Source organism: Rhinolophus hipposideros, assembly GCF_964194185.1.
Source record: "Rhinolophus hipposideros genome assembly, chromosome: 3".
NCBI lineage: Eukaryota > Metazoa > Chordata > Mammalia > Chiroptera > Rhinolophidae > Rhinolophus > Rhinolophus hipposideros.
The window spans coordinates 15,009,438-15,033,030 of NC_138049.1; the positions used below are offsets into that span (position 1 = coordinate 15,009,438).

General features: G+C 42.3%; 2 protein-coding genes across 2 annotated transcripts in view; both read right to left on the reverse strand.

The window, feature by feature from the left end:
* The window catches only part of LOC308490001 (retinoic acid early transcript 1E-like), a 29,599-nt gene extending 13,329 nt beyond the window's left edge, over positions 1-16,270 (reverse strand). The window contains exons 1-2 of the mRNA XM_081031637.1: positions 16,195-16,270; positions 15,390-15,574 (exon numbers count right to left, since the gene is read on the reverse strand). The gene's annotated coding sequence lies outside the window, so the exon portion shown is untranslated. The remainder of the gene's footprint in view (positions 1-15,389; positions 15,575-16,194) is intronic.
* LOC308491028 (retinoic acid early transcript 1E-like) lies at positions 15,412-17,078 on the reverse strand (the record flags this gene model as incomplete). Its single annotated transcript, XM_081033859.1, has 3 exons — positions 15,412-15,574; positions 16,280-16,469; positions 16,739-17,078. Coding segments are annotated over 3 exons (693 nt in total), but the record flags the coding sequence as incomplete, so codon positions are not given.
* Between the last annotated feature and the right edge of the window lie 6,515 nt (positions 17,079-23,593).

Below are 23,593 nucleotides of genomic sequence, written 5' to 3' on the forward strand. Positions count from 1 at the left end.
ACCACACAGAAATAATAGACAACAACAAAAAGGCAAAGAAACAATGGAGACACAGCCTTACCAGAAAACTAAAGATAGAATGACAGAAAATCCTCACATATCAATAATCACCCTAAATGTAAATGGACTGAACTCACCAATAAAGAGACACAGAGTAGCAGATTGAATCAAAAAACTAAACCCAACCATATGCTGTCTACAAGAGACACATCTCAGCTACAAGGACAAGCATAGACTCAAAGTGAAAGGGTGGAAATTGGCACTCCAAGCAAATGGTACCCAGAGAAAATCAGGTGTAGCCATAATAATATCAGATGAAACAGACTTCAGGATAAAAAAAGGTAACAAGAGACGAAGATGGACATTTCATAATGATAAAGGGGACTATACAACAAGCAGACATAACAGTCATCAATATTTATGCCCCCAATCAGGGAGCACCGAAATATACCAAGCAACTACTAACAGAACTAAAGGGAGAAATTGACCAAAACACAATTATACTAGGGGACTTAAATACATCATTGACAGCTATGGATAGATCATCCAAACAGAAAATAAATAATGAAATTGCAGCCCTAAATGACACATTAGATGAAATGGACATCATTGACATATCTAGAGCACTTCATCCTAAAACATCAGACTATACATTCTTTTCGAGTTTACATGGAACATTCTCAAGGATAGAACATATATTGGGACATAAAAGCAGCCTCAGCAAATTTAAGAAGATTGAAATCATACCAAGCATATTCTCTGATCACAAGGCTTTGAAATTGGATATCAACTACGAAAAGAAATCAGGAAAAAACACAAATACATGGAGATTAAACCACATACTTTTAAAGAACAACTGGGTCAAAGAAGAAATTAGAGGAGAGATCAAAAGATATATAGGAACAAATGACAATGAAAATAAATCCTACCAAAATTTTTGGGATGCGGCGAAAGCAGTTTTAAGAGGGAAATTTGTATCATTACAGGCCTATCTCAAGAAACAAGAAAAATCCCAAATAAATAACCTCATGTTACACCTCAAAGAACTAGAAAAGAAAGAACAAGTGAAACCCAAGGTCAGCAGAAAAAAGGAAATAACAAAAATCAGAGCAGAACTCTATGAAATAGAGAACAAAAAGACAATAGAAAAAATTAATGTGACAAAGAGCTGGTTCTTTGAAAAAAATAATAAAATCGACAAACCCTTGGCTAGACTCACTAAGATAAAAAGAGAGAAGACACTAATTAACAAAATCAGAAATGAGAAAGGGGAAGTTATCACGGACACCACAGAAATACAAAGGATCATTCAAGAATACTATGAAGGACTATATGCCACCAAATTCAATAACCTAGAAGAAATGGACAAGTTCTTAGAAACATATAGCCTTCCAAGGCTGAACCATGAAGAACTGGAAAATCTAAACAGACTGATCGCCAGTAAAGAAATTGAATCAGTCATCCAAAACCTTCCCGAAAGCAAAAGTCCGGGACCAGATGGCTTCACTAGTGAATTCTACCAAACCTTCAAAGAGGATCTAATACCAATCCTGCTCAAACTCTTCCAAAAAATTGAAGAAGAGTCAGTACTCCCTAACTCATTTTATGAGGCCAACATTACCCTGATACCAAAACCTGGTAAGGACAACACAAAAAAAGAAAACTACAGACCTATATCTCTGATGAATACTGATGCAAAAATCCTAAACAAAATTTTAGCCAATCGAATACAACAATACATTAAAAAGATTATTCATCATGACCAAGTGGGGTTCACCCCTGGGGCACAAGGATGGTTCAACATCCGCAAATCCATCAATGTGATACATCACACAAACAAAATAAAGGACAAAAATCATATGGTTATATCAATTGATGCAGAAAAAGCATTTGACAAGATACAACATCCATTTATGATTAAAACACTGAATAAAATAGGTATAGAAGGAAAATACCTTAATATAATAAAGGCCATCTATGACAAGCCTTCAGCTGATCTCATAATTAATGGTGAAAAACTGAAGACCTTTGCTCTACGTTCAGGAATACGACAGGGCTGTCCTCTATCACCTCTGCTTTTCAACATAGTGTTGGAAGTCCTTGCCAGAGCCATCAGGCAAGAGAAAGAAATAAAAGGCATCCAAATTGGGAATGAAGAAGTTAAAATATCACTCTTTGCAGATGACGTGATGCTATTTATAGAAAATCCTAAAGACTCCACAAAAAAGCTGTTAGAAACAATCAATGAATGCAGTAAAGTTGCTGGCTACAAAATCAACGTACAAAAGTCCACTGCATTCCTATATACTAACAATGAAATCTCAGAAAAAGAAATACAAAATACAATTCCCTTTGCAACTGCAGCAAAAAGAATAAAATATCTTGGAATAAACTTAACCAAGGATGTGAAGGATTTATATGCTGAAAACTATAAGACATTTTTGAAAGAAATTGAAGAAGACACAAAGAAATGGAAAGACATTCCATGCTCATGGATTGGAAGAATCAACATAGTTAAAATGACCATATTACCCAAAGCAATATACAGATTTAATGCAATCCCCATCAAAATCCCAATGGCATTTTTTAAAGAAATAGAACAAAAATCATCAGATTTGTTTGGAACCACAAAAGACCCCGAATAGCCAAAGCAATCTTAAGAAAAAAGAACAGTGCTGGAGGTATCACACTGCCTGACTTTAGCTTATACTACAGGGCTACAATAATCAAAACAGCATGTTATTGGCAGAAAAACAGACACATAGACCAATGGAATAGAATTGAGAACCTAGAAATAAAACCACATAAATATGGACAGACAATTTTTGACAAAGAAGCTAAAAACATACAATGGAGGAAAGACAGCCTCTTCAATAAATGGTGCTGGCAGAATTGGATAGCCACATGCAAAAGAATGAAACTGGACTGTTATCTGTCACCATGTATCAAAATTAATTCAAAATGGATCAAAGACTTAAGCATAAGACCTGACACAATAAACTGCATTGAAGAAAACATAGGTACTAAACTTATGGACCTTGGGTTCAAAGAGCATTTTATGAATTTGACTCCAAAGGCAATGGAAGTAAAAGCTAAAATAAACAAATGGGACTATATGAAACTTAAAAGTTTCTGCACAGCAAAAGAAACCATCGACAAAATAAAGAGGCAACCGACTGAATGGGAGAAGATTTTTGTAAACAGTTCCTCCGATAACGGTCTAATATCCAAAATATACAAGGAACTCGTGAAACTCAACAACAAAAAAACAAACAACCCAATTGAAAAATGGGCAGAGGACCTGAAGAGACATTTCTCCAAAGAGGACTTACAAATGGCAAATAGACATATGAAAAAATGCTTAACATCACTAATCATCAGAGAAATGCAGATAAAAACCACAATGAGATATCACCTCACCCCAGTCAGAATGGCTATCATCAACAAGACAAATAGCAACAAGTGTTGGAGAGGCTGTGGAGAAAAAGGAACCCTCATACACTGTTTGTGGGAATGCAGACTGGTGCAGCCGCTATGGAAGGCAGTGTGAAGGTTCCTCAAAAAATTGCAAATAGAATTACCATATGACCCAGCAATCCCTCTCCTGAGTATCTACCCAAAGAATTTGAAATCATTTATACATAAAGACATGTGTGCTCCAATGTTCATTGCAGCTTTGTTTACGGTGGCCAAGACATGGAAACAACCAAAATGTCCTTCGATAGATGAATGGATAAAGAAGTTGTGGTATATATACACAATGGAATACTATTCGGCGTTAAGGAAAGATGATATAGCAACATTTGTGACAACATGGATGGATCTTGAGAGTATAATGCTAAGCGAAATAAGTCAGACAGAAAAAGCAGAGAACCCTATGATTTCACTGATATGTGGTATATAAACCAAAAAGAACAAGACAAACAATTGAGAAACAAAAACTCATAGACACAGACAATAGTTTAGTGGTTACCAGAGGGTAAGGGGGGTGGGGGAGGGACACCAGGGTAAGGGGGATCAAATATATGGTGATGGAAAGAGAACTGACTCTGGGTGGTGAACACACAATGGGATTTATAGATGATGTAATACAGAATTGTACACCTGAAATTATGTAATTTCATTAACAATTGTCACCCCAATAAATAAATTTTTTAAAAAAATCCAAGACACTGTTTATCCTCCTAAGACTTATAATCTAGCTGGATACATAGGACCTTCCACAGAAAGGGAAGAAAGACCCCCCAGGACACATGCCAAATTCATGATGGGTCCTGGGTATTCCAGAAAGGCTTCCTGGAGAAGAATCTAGGACCTGGCAGGAGGAGAGCTGCCACCTGTGAATACAGTACCCGGCACATTGCCTTAGGGTGTGGTCTCCTGGGAACGGGGGAGAACTACTGTCCTGGTGAGCCAGTCCATCTGTACCACATCCACACCCACCCTTAAGAGGACCTGGTCATGTACCCACTTTCCTGAAACCTGCATGAAGCCCCATTTGCGTTTTTCTCCTCCCCAGCCAGGTCTCCCGATCCCAGGTCCACTTACCGCTCTGTGTCATCCAGGATCCTACCAGAAGCAATTGCATCAAAAGATAAGTGATAGCTGTTAGCAACATCCTTGCTGAGTTATGAGAATAACTAGTAAGAAGTAGCCAGGCAGGTATATATAGATCCCTTTCGATGGGTGTAACCAAATTCCACACTCCCTGTTATGGAATGACTCATAGCAACTTACCACATTGCCCCAAAAATAAGACCAGGTCTTATATTAATTTTTGCTCCAAAAGGCACATAGGTCTTATTTTCAGGGGATGTCTTGTTTTTTCATGTACAGAAATCTACATTTATTCAAATACAGTCATGTCAGCTTCTTCTGGAACATCGTCATAACTCTCCAAACCCCAAATTCCAGATTGAATTTCTTGCGACTCCATTTCCTGTAGAACCATTGGAGAATTGGTACTTAGAAAAGTCGATGCCATCAACAAAGGACTTGAATGCAAGTGACCTGGACCCAAGGACAGCAACCCTCAGTGAAAGGGCAGCTGATTTCCCAGTTACTGCTTCTCCCCACCAGGACCAGGTGGTGTTGGATCTTCACCTTTCTCTGCACACATGATTTGTACTTCTCTCAGAGTCTGCAGTTTTCTGTCCTCCAGACGCAGAGTCTGAGCTTATTTCACTTCAACTATAGCAATGCACAGGAACTGAGACCAGTGATTGTCAGATATTCTGAGGAGTCCAGCTTGGTCCTGCGTCCCCTTAGGTCCAGTTACTGAGATGCAGAGGTCATGAGGTACAAACATTATAACTTCAGAACCTGGTCCTGTCCTGTTTATAACAAGACTCACAACCAAAGTTTAAACCTTGGATACACCACTTACAAGTAACACTTTGGAAACAGCACTCTCAAGTAACACTTGTGAATCCTTAACTGCTACCCCTTAAAACCCAAACTTGAATCCTTGCTCAAGAAGACAGTTCTGAGCCTTGCTACCTGTCTTCTTGCCAGTCAACTAACAAGTAAAAGTAATTTCTTTTCTCAAAAGCCGGTGACATAGCATTGGCTTCTGTTCCTGTTGGCAGCAAACCCTTACTTGATAACAACTTGGTAACTAGTGTGGGTTTGGCCTTGTAACTGCTTACCCAAAGCACTGTAGCTCCCCAGCTGGGTGTGGGCCCTGTCAGAGGACCCTGAGTGGCCACCTAGACCAGTTTGTCTAGAGGCTTTGCTGCTGCAGGTTTCTGCTTTCTCAGCTATGGTGCTATATAGGCTCCTCGGCGCTTCGTTCACCTTTGAGAACAGAAACAGCTCCTGGATGAGATGTTTTTTGGGTAACTTCATTAAAATGTGTTTTGTGCCTAAAATGTCTGAATATCTCTTGAGCATTGTGGGTCGAGCCCTACCTCTAGAGACTTGTGTTAGTCCCAGGGCTCGGAGCGTGGGCTTGAGTCCCACCCGAGGGAGACAAATGGAGGAAGGGTTACAACTGCTGAGGTCCTCAAAGGTCAGTTTGAGTCCAGAACTTTGGGTTCAAGCCCCAGGCTCTTATATTCTTTTGTCTAAAAGAGTACTCAATCTACTGTATTGTACTTGTGTTGATCCTATTTTGTGTGTTTTGTTTTAGATTAAAGGTGCTGGAGCCCCACATTAATTGGCTTGAAAGTTGGGAAGTCATTAACCTGGTCACCTTAACCTAAGAACTAAAGTATTGCTAACAGTAGGTAACTTATCTTTTATGGTCACTTTGGGTAAATGAATAATATTGTTTCATCGTGATATATGATCTTTTTGGTCATGTATGTTTGACAAACTTCTCGGGCTTCAGATTTTAAACGGAAACTTTTCCTTAACTTGGAAATGGCTTTGGGTTATTCCCGTGGTCCCCTGGAATGCTTCAAAGACTTGTTTTGTCTCTCCTTATAATAAACTAATTAGGATATTAAAATTACATGGGAAGCTTTGTCCAATAAAGTAATAAATTCCAGTCGATTTACAGAGAAAAGCAAATTTCTTTGTCAAGCGCATTATAATCAGATCTACAACCATGTAAAACCATGGGGTATGTTAATGGTATCGCTGACTGCGTGCTTGGGTATGTGTTCTTCAAAACTGGTCAATGTTTAGCTAATAAGAGAAAAGTGGTTTTCTTTGGTAACACTGCCTGGCACCAATATCAGTTGGAGTCAGGGGAAAAATGGCCTATAAATGGGTCCTTAAACTAAGATTATTGTTCAGAAAGAAGCCACTCAGAAAAAAAAACCTGTTTTGCCCCAGTCAAAGCCAAATGATCTCGATTTACTACATCTGGTTCCAACCACTGTTCCCCTTCTGTATGAAACGGGAATTCTTGAGAGTAATGCCGATGCTTTCACCAACCATTTTCCTATGGCCACAGGTCCAGCCCTGTACCCTTTCTTGCCAGATCATCAGAAAGGAATAGTCCCCCATCCCTATATTAGCTAGGATACTCAATTCAGCCCTGGGGTTACTTTAGTTCAGGCAGGGCAATATGTGTTGTGACAAGTCCCCAGAGGTCTAGATGATTTCCTAACAAGATGGCAAATCTCTTCAACTCTGCCTTTTGGAAGTCTCCAGCAAAGACGTATGTGGTGTTTGTTTAGGAGTAGAAAACCCATGGTAGTGACCTTTGTTCCAGGTATAGCAGTTTACTCTGCAGCTGTTGTGAATACTGAAAGCAGGACGCAGAGGAAGAGGCTGTGCAGAGATCACCAGGTACAGACACATCAGGAAGCAGTGGCTTGGATATCACCAGGCCAGGAGCCCCTGACTTCAGCTCCTGATTCAGCTTTGGTGTCTTGGAGACCAGCCCCTGGCCCAGGCCAGGCCACAAAGACCCCCGAGCTCCATGTGGACGCCCCCAGCAGCAGCTGCTGGGATCCACCTGCGGCCAGCTCCTCTCCCAGAAGAAGTGAGCAGCGTGCACATGACAAGGGGGGTTCATAAAGGGGTCCAAAACAAGGGCCCAAGAAGAATACATCTCCCTTCCTTGAAGGGGTGTTTGAGGCTGACAAGATGACACGAGACAAGCTGCACTGCTCTCAGCAGCACTTAACAGTGATCAATCAAGACCCAAAAAGGCACTTGGCTGAGGAAGCAAACAACCACGGGTAAGACCCCCGAGGCCCCCACAATATGTGTACAATAAACAAGAAGAGTCATTGGAAAGGAGAATGTCATAATCCCCTTGAAGGATAGGGGAAGACACTTTCAACAAATCAACTTACCAAATGCCACAGCTGGTTGGTAGCCATCTGAAATGATGGACCTGGGGACCTCTTCTAGATTCTATTAACATTTCTATTATCTAGATTCTATCAACATTTCCCACAAGGAACCCCAGGTAACAACTGCCTTGTGAAAGAAACTCATAGATTTTCTAATTGACACTACTCTAATTGAGCTGTACTAAACACCAGACAGGGTCCCTTCTGCCTCACAAACACATTAATTGATGGTCTATCTGGAAAGGTCTGTACATGCTGTAGTGCTCTATTATTCCCTTGTTGGAGTGAGACCTACTAACAAAATTAATGTCCAAGTGACTTTTTCACCAGAAAAAGTTGATATCAAAGTACTCCCAGATGAAGCCTGCACCCTCCAAACTCCTCTATGACAATTGGAAGACAAGCCTCAACCAGAAATCCCTGAAAAAAATCCTACAGAAGGTAAGAGCAGATGTTTGGGCTGACGGGAGGCTAGGAACAGCAAAGATCGCTGACCTGATAGTAGCAAAACTCTTGTCTAGGAGCCAAGGCTCCAAATTTAAATAACACCCTTTTAAGAGGCATGTGAAGGAAGGTCTAAAGCCTCTAATAACCACCTTTCCCATCCTGCTCGTGCAAAACCCTGGGACAAGAGTTTATCATTTTGCATAGACATTGAGAGTCACTAATTCGATTGTGGGGGGTATGCTGGAGGCTTTTGCTGGCTTACAGTTCTGGACTTAAACAATGACTTTCACTGCATGTCCCTAAGTCCTAAGTCTCAGGAAGTTTGCTTTTGAATGGGAGGATCCAGAGACTAATATGAAACAACAATATTGTTGGATGGTACTCCTACAAAAATTTTAAAATATCCCCATTATCTTTAGGGAAGTCTTAGCAAAAGACTTAAGGGATCTCCAGTTAAATGAGGAGACTTACTTCAATATGTGGATGACACACTAATTGCTAGTAAAACTAAGGAAGCTTCAGACTAAACTACAACCCTCACTTTAAACTTTCTGGCAGATTGGAGATATAACATCTCCAAGGGAAAGGCACAAATGTCTCAACTGTAAAATATCTAGGATTTGAGTTATCAAAAGGATGAAAACTTATTGCCAGGTTGAAGGCAAGCATTAGCAAGGGTGGCTGTACCCATCACCAGAAGGCAATTTATGGGGATTCTTAAGAATGGCTGGGTTTTGTCGTATGTGGATTCCTAATTTTGGATTCATGGCCAAACCCCTTGTTGTGCGGGGTGTCCGGCGGGGCGGCCTGCGGGGTCTCTGTTCCCGCTCCCCACATAAGAACGCAGGACATGGTGAGGCCAAAAAGGAACACCACGGAGCCATAGGTAGGGAAGTCATACCACTATGGTCTCACTGGAGGCTGGGTTTACACGACGTGCGATCTGCTGTCCGCTTTGCTGCCAACCGACCAACTCTCCTCGACTCTCCTTACTCTCCTTCAGTCTCCTCCTTCACTCTCCTCGGCTCCCCTCCGTAGCCAAGGCAGTTATATCAGTGACCAATGGCTTAATGGCTACAGCTGATGGCCAACCAGCCACAGCTGACGGCCATCCACTATCTGAGCCAGCACCTCTCCACATGAGGCCAAGAGCCTGGAAACTGCTTTCTGGGGCTCTGTCCCCACACCCCTGTACGAGGCTTTTAAAGGAAATCACAGTGAATCATTAAACTGGATTGTGGAATGCCTTAAGGTGTTCTCTACTCAAGGACACCTTTTAACAGTCCCCAACTTGGTCTCCCAGACATTAGAAAGCCATTTTGATCTTTTTGTGCACAAAAGACAGGGTATGAGTTTTGGAGTACTGTAATGAGGGGGCTCAGCTTCCAGCAGGTGAACGCAGGATACGGTGAGGCCAAAAAGGAACAACAATGAAGCCACGGATATGGGGTTCATGCCACTATATTCTCTATGGCGGCTGGTCAAGACACAGAAAGCAAACATCTGTTAATAACCTAACAAGAGGTCTTCCTGTACCACAGTCTTGAGGGTGGCCAGGCGAGACACAAGAAGTAGAATCCACAAGAGCCAAACCATCCGCTAAGGTAGCCATGGCAGTTATATACAAAACAATAGTGGCTAATGGCCAACTGGTTACAGCTGATGGCCAACTGGTTTCATAAGTGCTTGCATGTGCAGTTTACATAACCAAGCCACACCTTTCCACATGAGGCTGAGGGCCTGGAAACTGCTCTCTGGGACACTGTCCCAACAAGTACTAACTCAAAATTTAGGTGCTGCCAGAAGTCCAGTAGCTTACTTTTCCAAACAGTTGGACATTGTAAAGCAAGGATGGCCATTTTGCCTCTGGGCTGTGGCTGCAACCTGTGACCTTTTATAGGAGGCTGACAGATTTACTCTGGACAAAAGAGTAGACACTGGTTTACTTTGGGGAGACTGGGCAAACACCAACCCGTATTGCTTGACAACCCAAATGTCAAATTAAAGGTGGTATCCACTCTAAATCCAGTCACTCTGCTCCCCAGTATGACAGGAGAACCTGTCCACGATTGTATATAAATAATTGAAGTCTATACTAGGAGCCCTGACTTGACTGATCAGCCTCTAGAAAATCCAGACATGGAAATGCTTAGGATGGAAGCAGCTTCATAGACTGGGGACTCCGAAAGGCCAGATATGCAGTAATAACTCATCAGAAAGTCCTAGAAGCAAAAGCCCTCCCTCCATATATGTCTGCCCAGAAAGCAGAACCCTGGCCCCACCTATCTGGGCAGATCCCTGCAGGAGTAAACAGAACTGCTGAAACATACGGGCTCTGAATCGGGTGCAGAAACAGCTTTGGAACTTCAAAAGCTCTCCGCACCCCCACAGGGACGTGGTGCCCTATGACCCAGGTGAACTGTTAACAGAGGAGAGACCCGTCTCCCAGGGAATCCCCCCATTGTGTGAGAAGATGGAAAAGTGCAGAGAAAATATAGCACTACTGTGTCAGAGGAAAAAAAAGGCTGCAGTCAGAGAGAAAATAAAACATTCTTCCAACAAGTATTGGAAAACAAAAGAAAGACCTCTTCCTATCAACCTGTTGCAGAAGCCACTCCTGTAGATGTCTAGGAAGAGAAATAATAAATCAGTAATTGCCATGAATAACCAAGGCAACAAGACAGCTCAGAAAGAAAGTGAAAAGTCTCCAGAAAAGGAACTTAAAGATATGGAAATATGTGACTTAAATGATAGAGAATTCAAGATTGCAGTTCTGAAAAACCTCAAAGAGATGCAAGAAAACACAGAAAGGCAATTTAATGAACTCAGAAACGCAATCAAAGAACAACATGAGCATTTTACGAAAGAGATTGAAATTTTAAAAAAGAACCAAATGGAATTTCTGGAGATTAAGAACTCAATAGAAGAAATTAAGAATGAAATAACGAGCTTAGGTAGTAGAGTTGACCAGATGGAGGAAAGAATCAGTGACATAGAAGATAGAAACCTGGAAATTACACAGATGGAAGACGAAAGAGACTTGAGACTTAAAAGAAATGAAAGAACTCTACAAGAACTTTCTGACTCCATCAGAAAGAGCAATATAAGAATAATGGGCATACCAGAAGGAGAAGAAAGAGAGAAGGGAACAGAGAATATACTCAAAGAAATTGTTAATGAGAACTTCCCAAATTTGTGGAAAGAACGGGATCCTCGAATCCAAGAAGCAAATAGAACACCTAATTACCTCAATCCCAACAGGCCTTCTCCAAGGCACATTGTATTGAGCTGTCTAAAATTAACACCAAAGAAAGAATCCTCAAGGCAGCCAGGGAAAAGAAGACGGTAACCTACAAAGGAAAGCCCATTAGATAATCATCAGATTTTTCAGCAGAAACTCTACAAGCCAGGAGGAAGTGGAACCAAATATTCAAACTATTGAAAGAGTTTTGAAGTGCTGTAATGAGGGGGCTCAGCTTCCAGCAGGGGAACGCAGGATACGGTGAAGCCAGAAAGGAACAATAATGAAGCCACGGATATGGGGTTCATACCACTATATTCTCTATGTGAAGGATTTATATGCTGAAAACTATAAGACATTTTTGAAAAAAATTGAAGAAGACACAAAGAAATGGAAAGACATTCTATGCTCATGGATTGGAAGAATCAACATAGTTAAAATGGCCATATTACCCAAAGCCATATACAGATTTAATGCAATCCCCATCAAAATCCCAATGGCATTTTTTAAAGAAATAGAACAAAAAATCATCAGATTTGTTTGGAACCACAGAAGACCCCGAATAGCCAAAGCAAACTTAAGAAAAAAGAACAGTGCTGGAGGTATCACACTGCCTGACTTTAGCTTATACTACAGGGCTACAATAATCAAAACAGCTTGGTATTGGCAGAAAAACAGACACATAGACCAATGGAATAGAATCGAGAACCTAGAAATAAAACCACATAAATATGGACAGATAATTTTTGACAAAGAAGCTAAAAACACACAATGGAGGAAAGACAGCCTCTTCAATAAATAGTGCTGGCAGAATTGGATAGCTACGTGCAAAAGAATGAAACTGGACTGCTATCTGTCACCATGTACCAAAATTAATTCAAAATGGATCAAAGACTTAAGCATAAGACCTGACACAATAAACTGCATTGAAGAAAACATAGGTACTAAACTTATGGACCTTGGGTTCAAAGAGCATTTTATGAATTTGACTCCAAAGGCAATGGAAGTAAAAGCTAAAATAAACAAATGGGACTATATGAAACTTAAAAGTTTCTGCACAGCAAAAGAAACCATCGACAAACTAAAGAGGCAACCGACTGAATGGGAGAAGATTTTTGCAAACAGTTCCTCCGATAAGGGTCTAATATCCAAAATATACAAGGAACTCGTGAAACTCAACAACAAAAAAACAAACAACCCAATTGAAAAATGGGCAGAGGACCTGAAGAGACATTTCTCCAAAGAGGATATACAAATGGCAAATAGACATATGAAAAAATGCTCAACATCACTAATCATCAGAGAAATACAAATAAAAACCACAATGAGATATCACCTCACCCCAGTCAGAATGACTATCATCAACAAGACAAATAGCAACAAGTTTTGGAGAGGCTGTGGAGAAAAAGGAACCCTCATACACTGTTTGTGGGAATGCAGACTGGTGCAGCCACTATGGAAGGCAGTGTGGAGATTCCTCAAGAAATTACAAATAGAATTACCATAGGACCCAGCAATCGCTCTCCTGGGTATCTACCCAAAAAATCTGAAAGCATTTCTCTATAGAGACTCTTGTACTCCAATGTTCATTGCAGCTTTGTTTACGGCGGCCAAGACATGGAAACAACCAAAATGTCCTTCAATAGATGAATGGATAAAGAAGTTGTGGTATATATACACAATGGAATACTATTCGGCAGTAAGAAAAGATGATATAGGAACATTTGTGACAACATGGATGGATCTTGAGAGTATAATGCTAAGTGAAATAAGTCAGACAGAAAAAGCAGAGAACCCTATGATTTCACTGATATGTGGTATATCAACCAAAAACAAGACAAACAAATGAGAAACAAAAACTCATAGACACAGACAATAGTTTAGTGGTTACCAGAGGGTAAGGGGGTGGGAGGTGGGTGATGAGGGTAAGGGGGATCAAATATATGGTGATGGAAGGAGAACTGACTCTGGGTGGTGAACACACAATGGGATTTATAGTTGATGTAATACAGAATTGTACACCTGAAATTATGTAATTTCATTAACAATTGTCACCCCAATAAATAAATTTTTTTAAAAAAAGGAAAAAGAAAATGGTGAGGAATTAAAGGAGGCTAGGTCTCCATGCATGGATGCCTGGGGGATTCCTGACTCAGCCAGCATCTTCCTGGCTACCTGAGCTTGATGTTGAAGGGCTATGTGTCTGAACAGTGGTAGGTCAGGGTTCAACTGGTGATGAATGTTGGTGTCCACAGCTGTATTAAAAAGAAGTGGGAGGCGGAGCAGGGAAGGTGTGTGCAATTAAGAAGTAGAACATGTATCCTCCCACTCTTTCTTCACCTTGGGAGGAGCCTTTTCACTTCCCGTCACTGGGAGGATCAGACCTGAGAATAGTGTTTTGTGTGCCCGTGACACCCTCCTACTTTGTAACTTTGGCATTTCTTGACATTGCTTTCGCTGATGTGATAGAGGGGAGAGAAGATTGGCCAAAACTAAATAATGAAAAAAAAGGGTTGATAGGAAGTGCCTCAAATAAGGACACACTAAGCATGGCATAGACCCAAGAAGATCTGATACAGAATCCAACACAAATGTGTGTTTCTCTTCTGAAGGCTGAAGATGGTTCTAGAACTGGAGAGCAAGGCTCAGCTCACCAGAACTTTTTTGTGCCTGACAGTTGCTGCTTCACCTGCTATTTTGTCCCCATTTTGACACCAGTGAATGTGAGGAGACTTAGTGTGCCATACCCTATGACTGTCCTAACAAGTCTTCCTACTTTTACCAACCATCCCAAGGATTTGTGAATTTCAGGAAAATAATTATTTCTCATACCCCTTCCCAGGTAATGCCTCTCTTTGCTGGTGGGCCATCCTGGACATAGGCACACCTGCCTATGCGCACTAAAAGATGTATTCAGGAATGTTCATGGCAGTTTTCTCATAATAGCCCCAAACTGGAAAACACATATCCATGAGCAGGTGAATGGATATATAAGTTATAGCACTATGCAAATTAATACCACACAGCATTAAAGGGAATCAACTACTGTGACATGTAACAACATGAATGAAACTCACAGACTATATATATTTTGTGAATCCATCTACATGAAGTTCAAGAGCAGGCAAAACTAGTTCATGATAGTACAAGTTAGAAGAGTGACTGTCTCCACGGAGGAAGGTTTGGGTAGAAAAGGGAGTGAGGGAGCCTCTGCAGTGTTAAGAATATTCTCACCTTGAGCTGGTTGTGGCTTTATAAATATATGTATGTATCCTATATATAAAATATAAAACTGTGTGATCAAATATATAAAATATATATGATATATATACATATATAAAAATTTAACAATTGTCCTTAAATTCACTCTATTTGATATTAAAATTATTTTAAGTAATGGCAATTAGAATGAGCCACTGGAATAGAAAAGCGAGCTTGGAACAGACCCAGGCACACCTAGAAGCTTGATATGTAGTCATATGGCAAGGAATATCAGTGACAAATATACTAATCACTAAATGGCACAGGGGTAATTGGTTCATCACATAACAAAAAGTGGGTACCTATGTAACATGATATAATAGGTTGAATTGTGTGCCCCTAAAAGATATGTCAAAGGTCTAACTCCTAGTACCTTATTTGGAAATAAGGTCATTGCTGATGTAATTAGTTAAGATGAGGTCATTAGGGTGGACATGGACCCCAGACATAATCCAACAGGACTGGTGTCCTTAAAGAGGGGGAAATTTGAACACAGACACAGACATCAGAGTTTAAAGATAAACTTTTCTGGCTACCTGAGCCTGCTTCTGAAGGACGATATATTCAGGCATATTTGCTACTGTGGAATGTGGGGCCACAAAACTAATCAAGTGCATCATTTCTACATAGAGATGGATCAGGGGACAGGGGCTTGGGTAAGACCAGGGCTCACTCTTCCAAGTACTTACCAGACTACATCCTGCCGAAGAGTCAGATGCCAGCCTGCTTCTCACCTTCCACGGTGCATGGTCTTCTCCTAACTTTTATGGAGATGATGGTAATTAGAACTGAGCAGATAAAGATGGTTGGGATGATCCGTGCAATTAAGTAGATTGATGAAGACTGGTAGTGTCGGGTGACTTTAATGGTGGTACTAAATCAAAGAAAAAAATCAGAAGTCCTGTTGAACCTAAAATACACCTTCCTCAGCATCTATTTCCCCTGGAAGCCCATCTCAGTCCCATATTTACTGACTCACTATGTGAAAACTATTCTATAAGGTCCTGGTGTATATTAAACAATAGGAGTTGTGCAAATGTCCATCTGATTATCACTCAGTTGGACATGTTTATGTGGGTAGACCTCTTTAAGTATAACAGAATTGGGGGTGCTTAACTCTGTCTGTGGAAGGAGGTGAAGGCTCCATAAGAATGACATTTGAGCTGGTTGAAGAATAACTATAATAGAGGAAGAAGAGAAGACCTGGAACCACAATGATGCATAGAGATTTGGGGACCGTCTGGCAGTCCAGGGCGACTGGATCACTGGTTAACTGGAGAAGGAGACTCCTGTGCTGAGGGTGCTGGGATGGGAAAGGAGGATGCTGGGAAATCATACGGCAGTCACCGATTCTCCAGACAGAAAGTTCATCAAGAAATGAAGCAGCCGATCCATCCATCAAATTTTCAATTTCACACACATACTACACCCACACAGGTAAGGCACTAGACCTTTAAAGAGAGCTACCACGTCCTCCACATCCTGCTCAGTTACCTGTGCGCTTCAGCATTTCCCTCAGTGTTCTCAGAATTCCCTAAGGCAGTGATTGAAACCTCCCATTGAGATCTTTCTGAAATACTCTGCCAGTTCCGTGTTGTCCTCCCAGTCTTTCTTGATCCCTCTGGCTCCAGGATCAATCACTGTCCAGTTCAAGCTCGTTGTGTCAGAGAGGAGGGTGGTCTGTCCATTAAAGCTAAACTGCCAGGACACACCAATGCATCCTTCTGCCTCACGCTGACAGCACATCTTGGCCTGCAGGGTGAGAGGACCTGCAATCACACACACACACACACACACACACACACACACACACACACACACACACACACAATCCTGACTCTTGAGAGCTCTGCCATCTCCTAGTAGCTCAAGTGTGTCTCTGCACAGTTAGGGGCCTCTATTCTCTCCATGACTTGCCCTTTCTTGCCATCAGGTCCACCGTGTCTCTGAAGTGGGACCAGAGTTCAGTTCCTTTACACAAAGCCCCTGCCCTGCCTGTGCCCCGCTCCTTCCCTCTCCAGCCCCTCCTTTCACTTACCCTTGCTCCTGTTGTTCTCTGGTGTGATGACAAGCAGGATCGTCCTGAGCTCTTGCCCCACTTCTCTGAGCATCTGGGTCAATTCTGTCCATGCTTTGGTGGCATTTACTGTCTCCCCCAGGAAACCCCAAGATTTGACCTTGTTGCTGTCACTGTCATACTGAAGGAAAGGCTTTTGATCCACTGAGCCCTGGACTTCAAACCAGGGCTGTCCATGTCTGTGCTGTGATTTGACAGTGAGGTCGAGGCAAACAGAGTGAGCAGCTGTGAGAGAAAAACACAGATGTGACCCTGGGCACTCCCTCTGAAGGGCCTGGCCACTGAGGGAGGGGTCTGTATTTCAGCCCCCTCTACTTTCTGCATCCTTAGTCCTGTCTCACCTTTAACTGTCTGAGGTAGGAAAATACTCTAATGTGACCACGGACCCCAGGTGCACATACTGTTACCAGGAAGATTCATCTGACAGATGTTTTTAGTGACATCTACCAAGGTCTGAGTACAAAAATACAAGACAGTGTCTGTGCTCCTGGAACTTACTATCTACCTGAACAGGCAGGACTTTTGACAGAAAGGGAGGGCAGACCCCATAGGACACAGGCCAAATTCATGATGGGTACTGGGTATTCAGGAAAGGCTTCTTGGAGGAGAAGCTGGGACCTGGCAGAACAGGGAGAGTTGCCACTTGTGAGAATAGGACCAGGCGCAGTGCCTTAGGCCAGGGCCCCTTGTTAAATGGGTGTAAGTAAAATCCTGGGGAGCCAGTCCAGACCATATACCCACTTTTAAGAGGACCTGGACAGACACCCACTTTCCTAGAAGCCTGCATGAAGCCACTTACCTTCAACACCTCCTCACCTCCCACCCTCTCCAAACCAGCCAGGTGTGGAGATTTCGGGATACTCACGTAAGTCCCAGAATGTTCTACCAGGAGCTTCTACCAGGAGCAGTTGTAGCAAAAGAAAACAAGCATTGAGAGATGCTGGCACTATTCTCTTTGAGCATAGTATGGAAAGTACCTGGCTAGGAGTGGCTGGGTGTGTATAAAGACCCTCCCCAGGGTGTGCCCCAAATCTTCACTATTAGACTTATGAAAACAGACATGCTGAAATCCTACTGATATCAGTTTTGTCTATGGTATGTTTTGCAAGTATTGACAATTCAATTACTCATATAAAAAAAAGGTTAATTCTTCCCAAACGTCTCAACTCCTAATACCATCATGTTGAGGGTTAGGATTTCAACACGTAAATTTTGGTGCCACAAACATTCAGTACATAACACCATCCATCTGAGATCGTAAGAGACAAACTGATGACTTCCCCACTTAACTTGACCCAGCCAATGAGGAGAACTAGTATTTGTTGAGTACTTTCTTGGTACCAGGCACTCAATAAATGTGATCTCACGTTATCCTTACATATTAGTGAGAGTGGTTCTGTTTCTCTCCCTAAATGACTGCTGAGGAAACTGAGGTTAAGTGAGGCTGTCAACTTACCAAGGTGACAAATTAGATTGGAGTTGTGGGGGGAGAGGCAGACACCTGTAATAGGAGCTGGATTTTTTTTTTCCAGTGAAATGGCTATTACTTTTTCAACTCTAGAAGACTGTATGACATGTAGTATACATAGAAAGCGAAATTGCTGTTGTGGCTGATAGTGAGCAGAGAGAGAGAGACACTGGAGATAATCCAGGGAGAAATCTCACTCTGGACACCCTAGAAGCTCTGGTCGATTGCCCTGGAGAAGACATGGCTAGCTAACTGGCAGCCTGAACCTGCCCTGCTCTCCTGGCTGTAGGGGTCCTGAGACAGCAGGGCCAGAAGCCGAGGCCTTTAGCTGTAAGAGACACAGGTAAGCTACACCCGTTGTGTGATACTCCTGTTGGCATCCTCAAGGATGGGGAAACCTAGGTCAGATCGTCTCAGGATTCGCCCCTTCCCCAGTCTCTCCAGCCCAGCCCTCTTTGTCAGGAGCTCAGCTGAGCTGGGATAGAACAGAGCTGAGCTGTCAGATGGCAGAGTAACCGATCAAAGCAGCAAACTGAAAATCAAAGAGTTAAGCCTTGACCACTTCCTGTGAGAGCATTAGCAAGAGTCTAAAACAGCAGGAAGTGCCAGACTAACCCTGTCCCAATTTCCCCCACGGAATGGCATGTGTAGGTGGGGTCCTCTCACTGTTGAAAGAGCCTGAACAAAAGGCTTCAGCAGTTTTATAGAATCTGAGGTGGAGGCAGGGCATGAGGGGAAGGATTTGGAGTGAAAAGGACTGTGGTACAAAGTCAGAGTGGGGAAAAGTATCTTCAAGGCTTCCCCCTCCTCTTCCCTTAAGGAGTCTTCAGCAGAGGCACCTGAAGAATACCTTGATCAGGGCCTCAGAAAAAGAGACCTGGGAATGAGTGGCGGGGGTGGGGGCCATGGGAATATTCAAAGAGCACGATTGTCCAGGAGATCCTGGGACGGCAATGCACTGGCGGTGACCAAGTCTGGTGTAGGGAGGCCTGCCATGGCCTGTGGTGAGAACTGAAAGAACACACATACAATTTCAGCCAGGAGCCAGACTCCCTGTGTATCTTCAGGGAAAGATTCATCCCTTTTGTTCTCCCATCATTCTCTGTTCACCGGCTTGTGACATCTTTCTCTTCTATCCCATCAACGGAGTTAATTCCAGTCCCTGTCAAAGAGTTTTGGGAGTTCAGAACTAAGATCAGCAAGGAATCAGTAACACAATCTCCTCTCTTTCTTAGGTTCTCATCTTCTCTTGGATGGAAAGATCAAAGGAGACCTGCTGGAGAACCCATACCAGGAAACAGGTCTTCCGGGCAAGGTCTAAGTCACACATTTTTATTTCCCTCTTCTCAGCAGTCTGAGCTGAGCACATCCTTCCCTACCCCACCAGCCCAGCTCAGTGGGTGGGTACCCAGTTCCATCTTATCTCAGCCCCACCTTTCTCTGGAGCCAGTCCTGCTGTAAGCTGCTTGACTCAGGGCCTTGCAAGACAAGTCAGGCATGAGGCTACCTGACAGGAATGCAGCGCCAGGAATGTGCCAGGAATTGTGATGCCCTTTTATTGAAAAAAATTTTTTATTGTGATAAAATACACATAACAGAATTTACCACCTTAACCATTTTTAAGTGTACAGTTCAGTGGTATTAAATTTATTCACATTTGTGCAATCATCACCACCATCCGTCTCCATAGCTCTTTTCATCTTGTAAAACTTACTGTGTACCCAATAAACAATAGCTCCCCATTTCCCACTCCCCTCAATTCCTGGCAACCACCATTCTACTTTGTGTCTCTATGATTTTGACTACTCTAAATATTTCATATAAGTGGAATCATACAATATTTGTCTTTTGGTGACTGGCTTATTTCACTTGGCATAATGTCCTCAAGGTTCATCCATATTGCAGAATTTCCTTCCTTTTAAAGGTTGAATAATACATCATTGTCTGTATGTACCACATTATGCTTATTCATTCATCTGTTGATGGCTACATGGCTACTCACGTTGCTTCCACGTTTTAGCTCTTGTGAATAATCTTGTTATGAATATAAGTGTACAAGTGTACAATACCTCTCTAAACCTCTTTTTTTTCAGTTCTTTTCAGTTCTTTTGGGTATTGCTGGATCATATAGAAATTCTAGTATTATTTTTTAATTTTATTGGGGAACAGTGTGTTTTTTCCAGGACCCATAAGCTCCAAGTCAAGTCGTTGTCCTTCAATCTAGTTGTGGAGGGCACATCTCAGCTCCAAATCCAGTCACTATTTTTAATCTAGTTGCAGGGGCACAGCCCACCATCCCATGTGGGAATCGAACCAGCAACCTTGTTGTTGAGAGCTCGTGATCTAACCAACTGAGCTAACTTTACCCGCCCCTAGTTTTAATTTTTTTGAAGGATCACCATATTGTTTTCCATAGCAGCTGTACCATGTCACGTTCCATCAACAGTTGACAAAGTTTCCAATTCTCCAAAACCTTGCCAAACTTGTTATTTTCTGGGTTTTTTGTTTTTTTTTTTGAAAGGATCCATCCTAATCGGTGTGAGGTGGTATTGCATTGTAGTTTTGATTTGCATTTTTCTAATGATTAATAATGTTGATATTCTTTTCATGTACTTATTGGATGTTTGTGTATCTTCTTTGGAGAAATGGTTACTCAAGTCCTTTGCCCAGTTTTGAATCAGGTTGTCTGTGTTTTTTATGCTGATTTTAGGAATTCTCTATACATTCTAGATAATAACCTCAGAAGAGATACATGATTTACAAATATTTTCTCTCAGAGGTTTCCTTTTTACTTTTTGGATACTACCTTTTGATATGCAAAATTAAAAAATTTTTATGAGGTCCATTTTGTCTACTTTTTCTTTTGTTACCTGTGTCTTTGCTGTCATGTCCAAGAAATCATTGCCAAATTGCATGTCGTGAAGCTTTTGTCTTATGTTTTCATCAAATAGTGTTATCGTTTTAGGTATTACATTTAGGTATTTAATCCACTTTGAACTAATTTTTGTATATTGTGTTAGGTAAGAGTCCAATGCAAATGGACACAGGAAATATTTTTTTCTCAGGTGCTAATCCTCCCTGAGATGGAAAGTCCTATGGCACATAGTGGGAAGTCTCCTCACAAGGTAGAAAGAGTGTGGGACGATACATTTTTTACTCTTTAATTTCACACATCCTTTCCTGGGCTCATCCTCCTTCCCAATTCTGTTTATATCAGCTGTTGGCATCAGCAGTGGAGCCCTGCCCTGCTCCTGCTCAGACATATAGCCTTTCAAAAGCAACTCAGGGAGCCAGAAAGAAGCAGGCTGGGTGCACAAGCCCCAGGGGTCCATGGAGGCCCAGTCTCCTTTAATCCTCACCACTGACTCCTAGTGTCTAAAGCTGGTGTCCTGCTTTCCTCCTGCTTCTACTGGGAATGCAGCCTGACCGTGGCCTGCTGGGTTAGCCAGTGAAGCCCTTCTCAGTCTCCTTCCAGCAGGGGCTAAAGCCAGAGCCCTGTGCCCACAGCTCTGTGGATGGGATCCCCTTCCCTGGGACAGACCTGCACCCACCACGCCACTGCCCCGCCCCAGTCTACGTGTAACACTCCCTGTGTCCCTGCTGCCACCAACCCCACACACAGCATGAGACAGACTGATCCCCGGTATTCTTTTTGGCAACTGAAAGGGTGGAATCATTTCCTACCTGACAGTGTGAACATATTAATACATTTCATTAAACCAAAAAAAAAAAAAATCAAACGAAAGAAAAAAACCTTCCTAACTATTCTTCTTCTTAATTGAATACAAAATGCCAGCTGCCACTCCAATTCCACCTGACACAGGGAAGTCTGATGGAAAGAGAGTCAGAGTAAAACTAACAGCCCTAACTGATTGTGAGCAAATATCTTACGACTACAAAGGTTTCAGAATGACCAAGTCAACACAGAGGCCTGTTTAAGGGCCATGGAGGGAACTTGCACAGGTGACCAGTTCTGAAGTTAAGATCTTCAGCTTCTTGGTGAACCCATGACTGAGAAGAAGATAATATATTGTATTGGAAGCCAGACTGTCATCAGGGGACTGTTTTTGCCATCAAGGGGTGATTTGACGTTGTCACCTTCTCATGGTCCTGAGAAGAAACATCAGGTAATGGAACAGCTGTTATGACTTTGGGAAAGTTGCTGCGATAAATCATGCTCTCCTCAGAAACCAAAGTATTTGTTCATCAAAAGTTGGTGCAAGTCCTGGCTTGTATTGGGACTGGACTGCATCCACGCCAGGCCTTCTAGATCTTGGCCCCTGCCCCACAAAGGAGCAGGGACTCGGTTTGCCCCTCCCCTCGTGGCACTGTGGCATTGCCTGTAAATACCTTGTCTCCCCAAGCACAGAGTACCCCCAGCCCTACTGTGGAGTGGGGGGGCTCAGCACTAAGAAAGGGCATCATTTCCATGTAGAGATGGATCAGGGCACAGGTGAGACCAGGGCTCTCCTCTCCCACATCCTTACCAGACTACATCCTGCCCAATGGCCAGGGCAGCCTGCTTCTCACCTTCCATGGTACCTGATCTCCTGCTTACTTTCAAGATGATGACAATTAAGACTGAGCACATGACAATCGCTGAGAAGATCCATGCAATTAACTGGATGAGTGAAGACTGTTGGGTATCTGGGGCCTTTAATGATTGCACTGGAACAAACAAAATGAGGAAAAACCTTGTAAAACCTAAAAGTACACCTTTCTCAGCACCCACTTCCCCCAGACAGCACATGTCACCCCATCATCCTCACATTTCCTGACTTATTATGTGACAGCTCACTATTAGGTCCTGTGGTCTGAAGATGCACAGGGGTTGTGCCCTGTCCTCATGGAGCTCATATTTCTATTGAGAGAGACAGCAGTTGGTCATCTGATTATCGCACAGTTGGATACGTTTATGTGGGTAGACCTCTTTAAGGCTGATAGAAATAGAGGTGCTTAATTCTATCTGAGGAAGGGATGCAGGCTCCATAAGAAGTGACATTTAACCTGTTTGAATAACTGTAACAGACCAAGAAGAGAAGGCCTGGAAGCACAATGCTGCATAGAGATTTGGGGACTATCTAACAGTCCAGGGTGACTGGATCACTGGTTAATTGGAGAAGGGGTCTCCTGTGCTGAGGGAGCTGGGATGGGAAAGGAGGATGCTGGCAAATCATATAGCAGTCACTGACTTTCCAAATAAAAAGTCCACCAGAAAATCAACCAGTCTATCTATACATTAAATTATCAAATTTACAAACATATTCATCTATACATTAAATTATCAAATTTACAAACATATTCATCTCACAGAGTTGGCATTAGACCTTCAAAGAGAGCCATGGGGT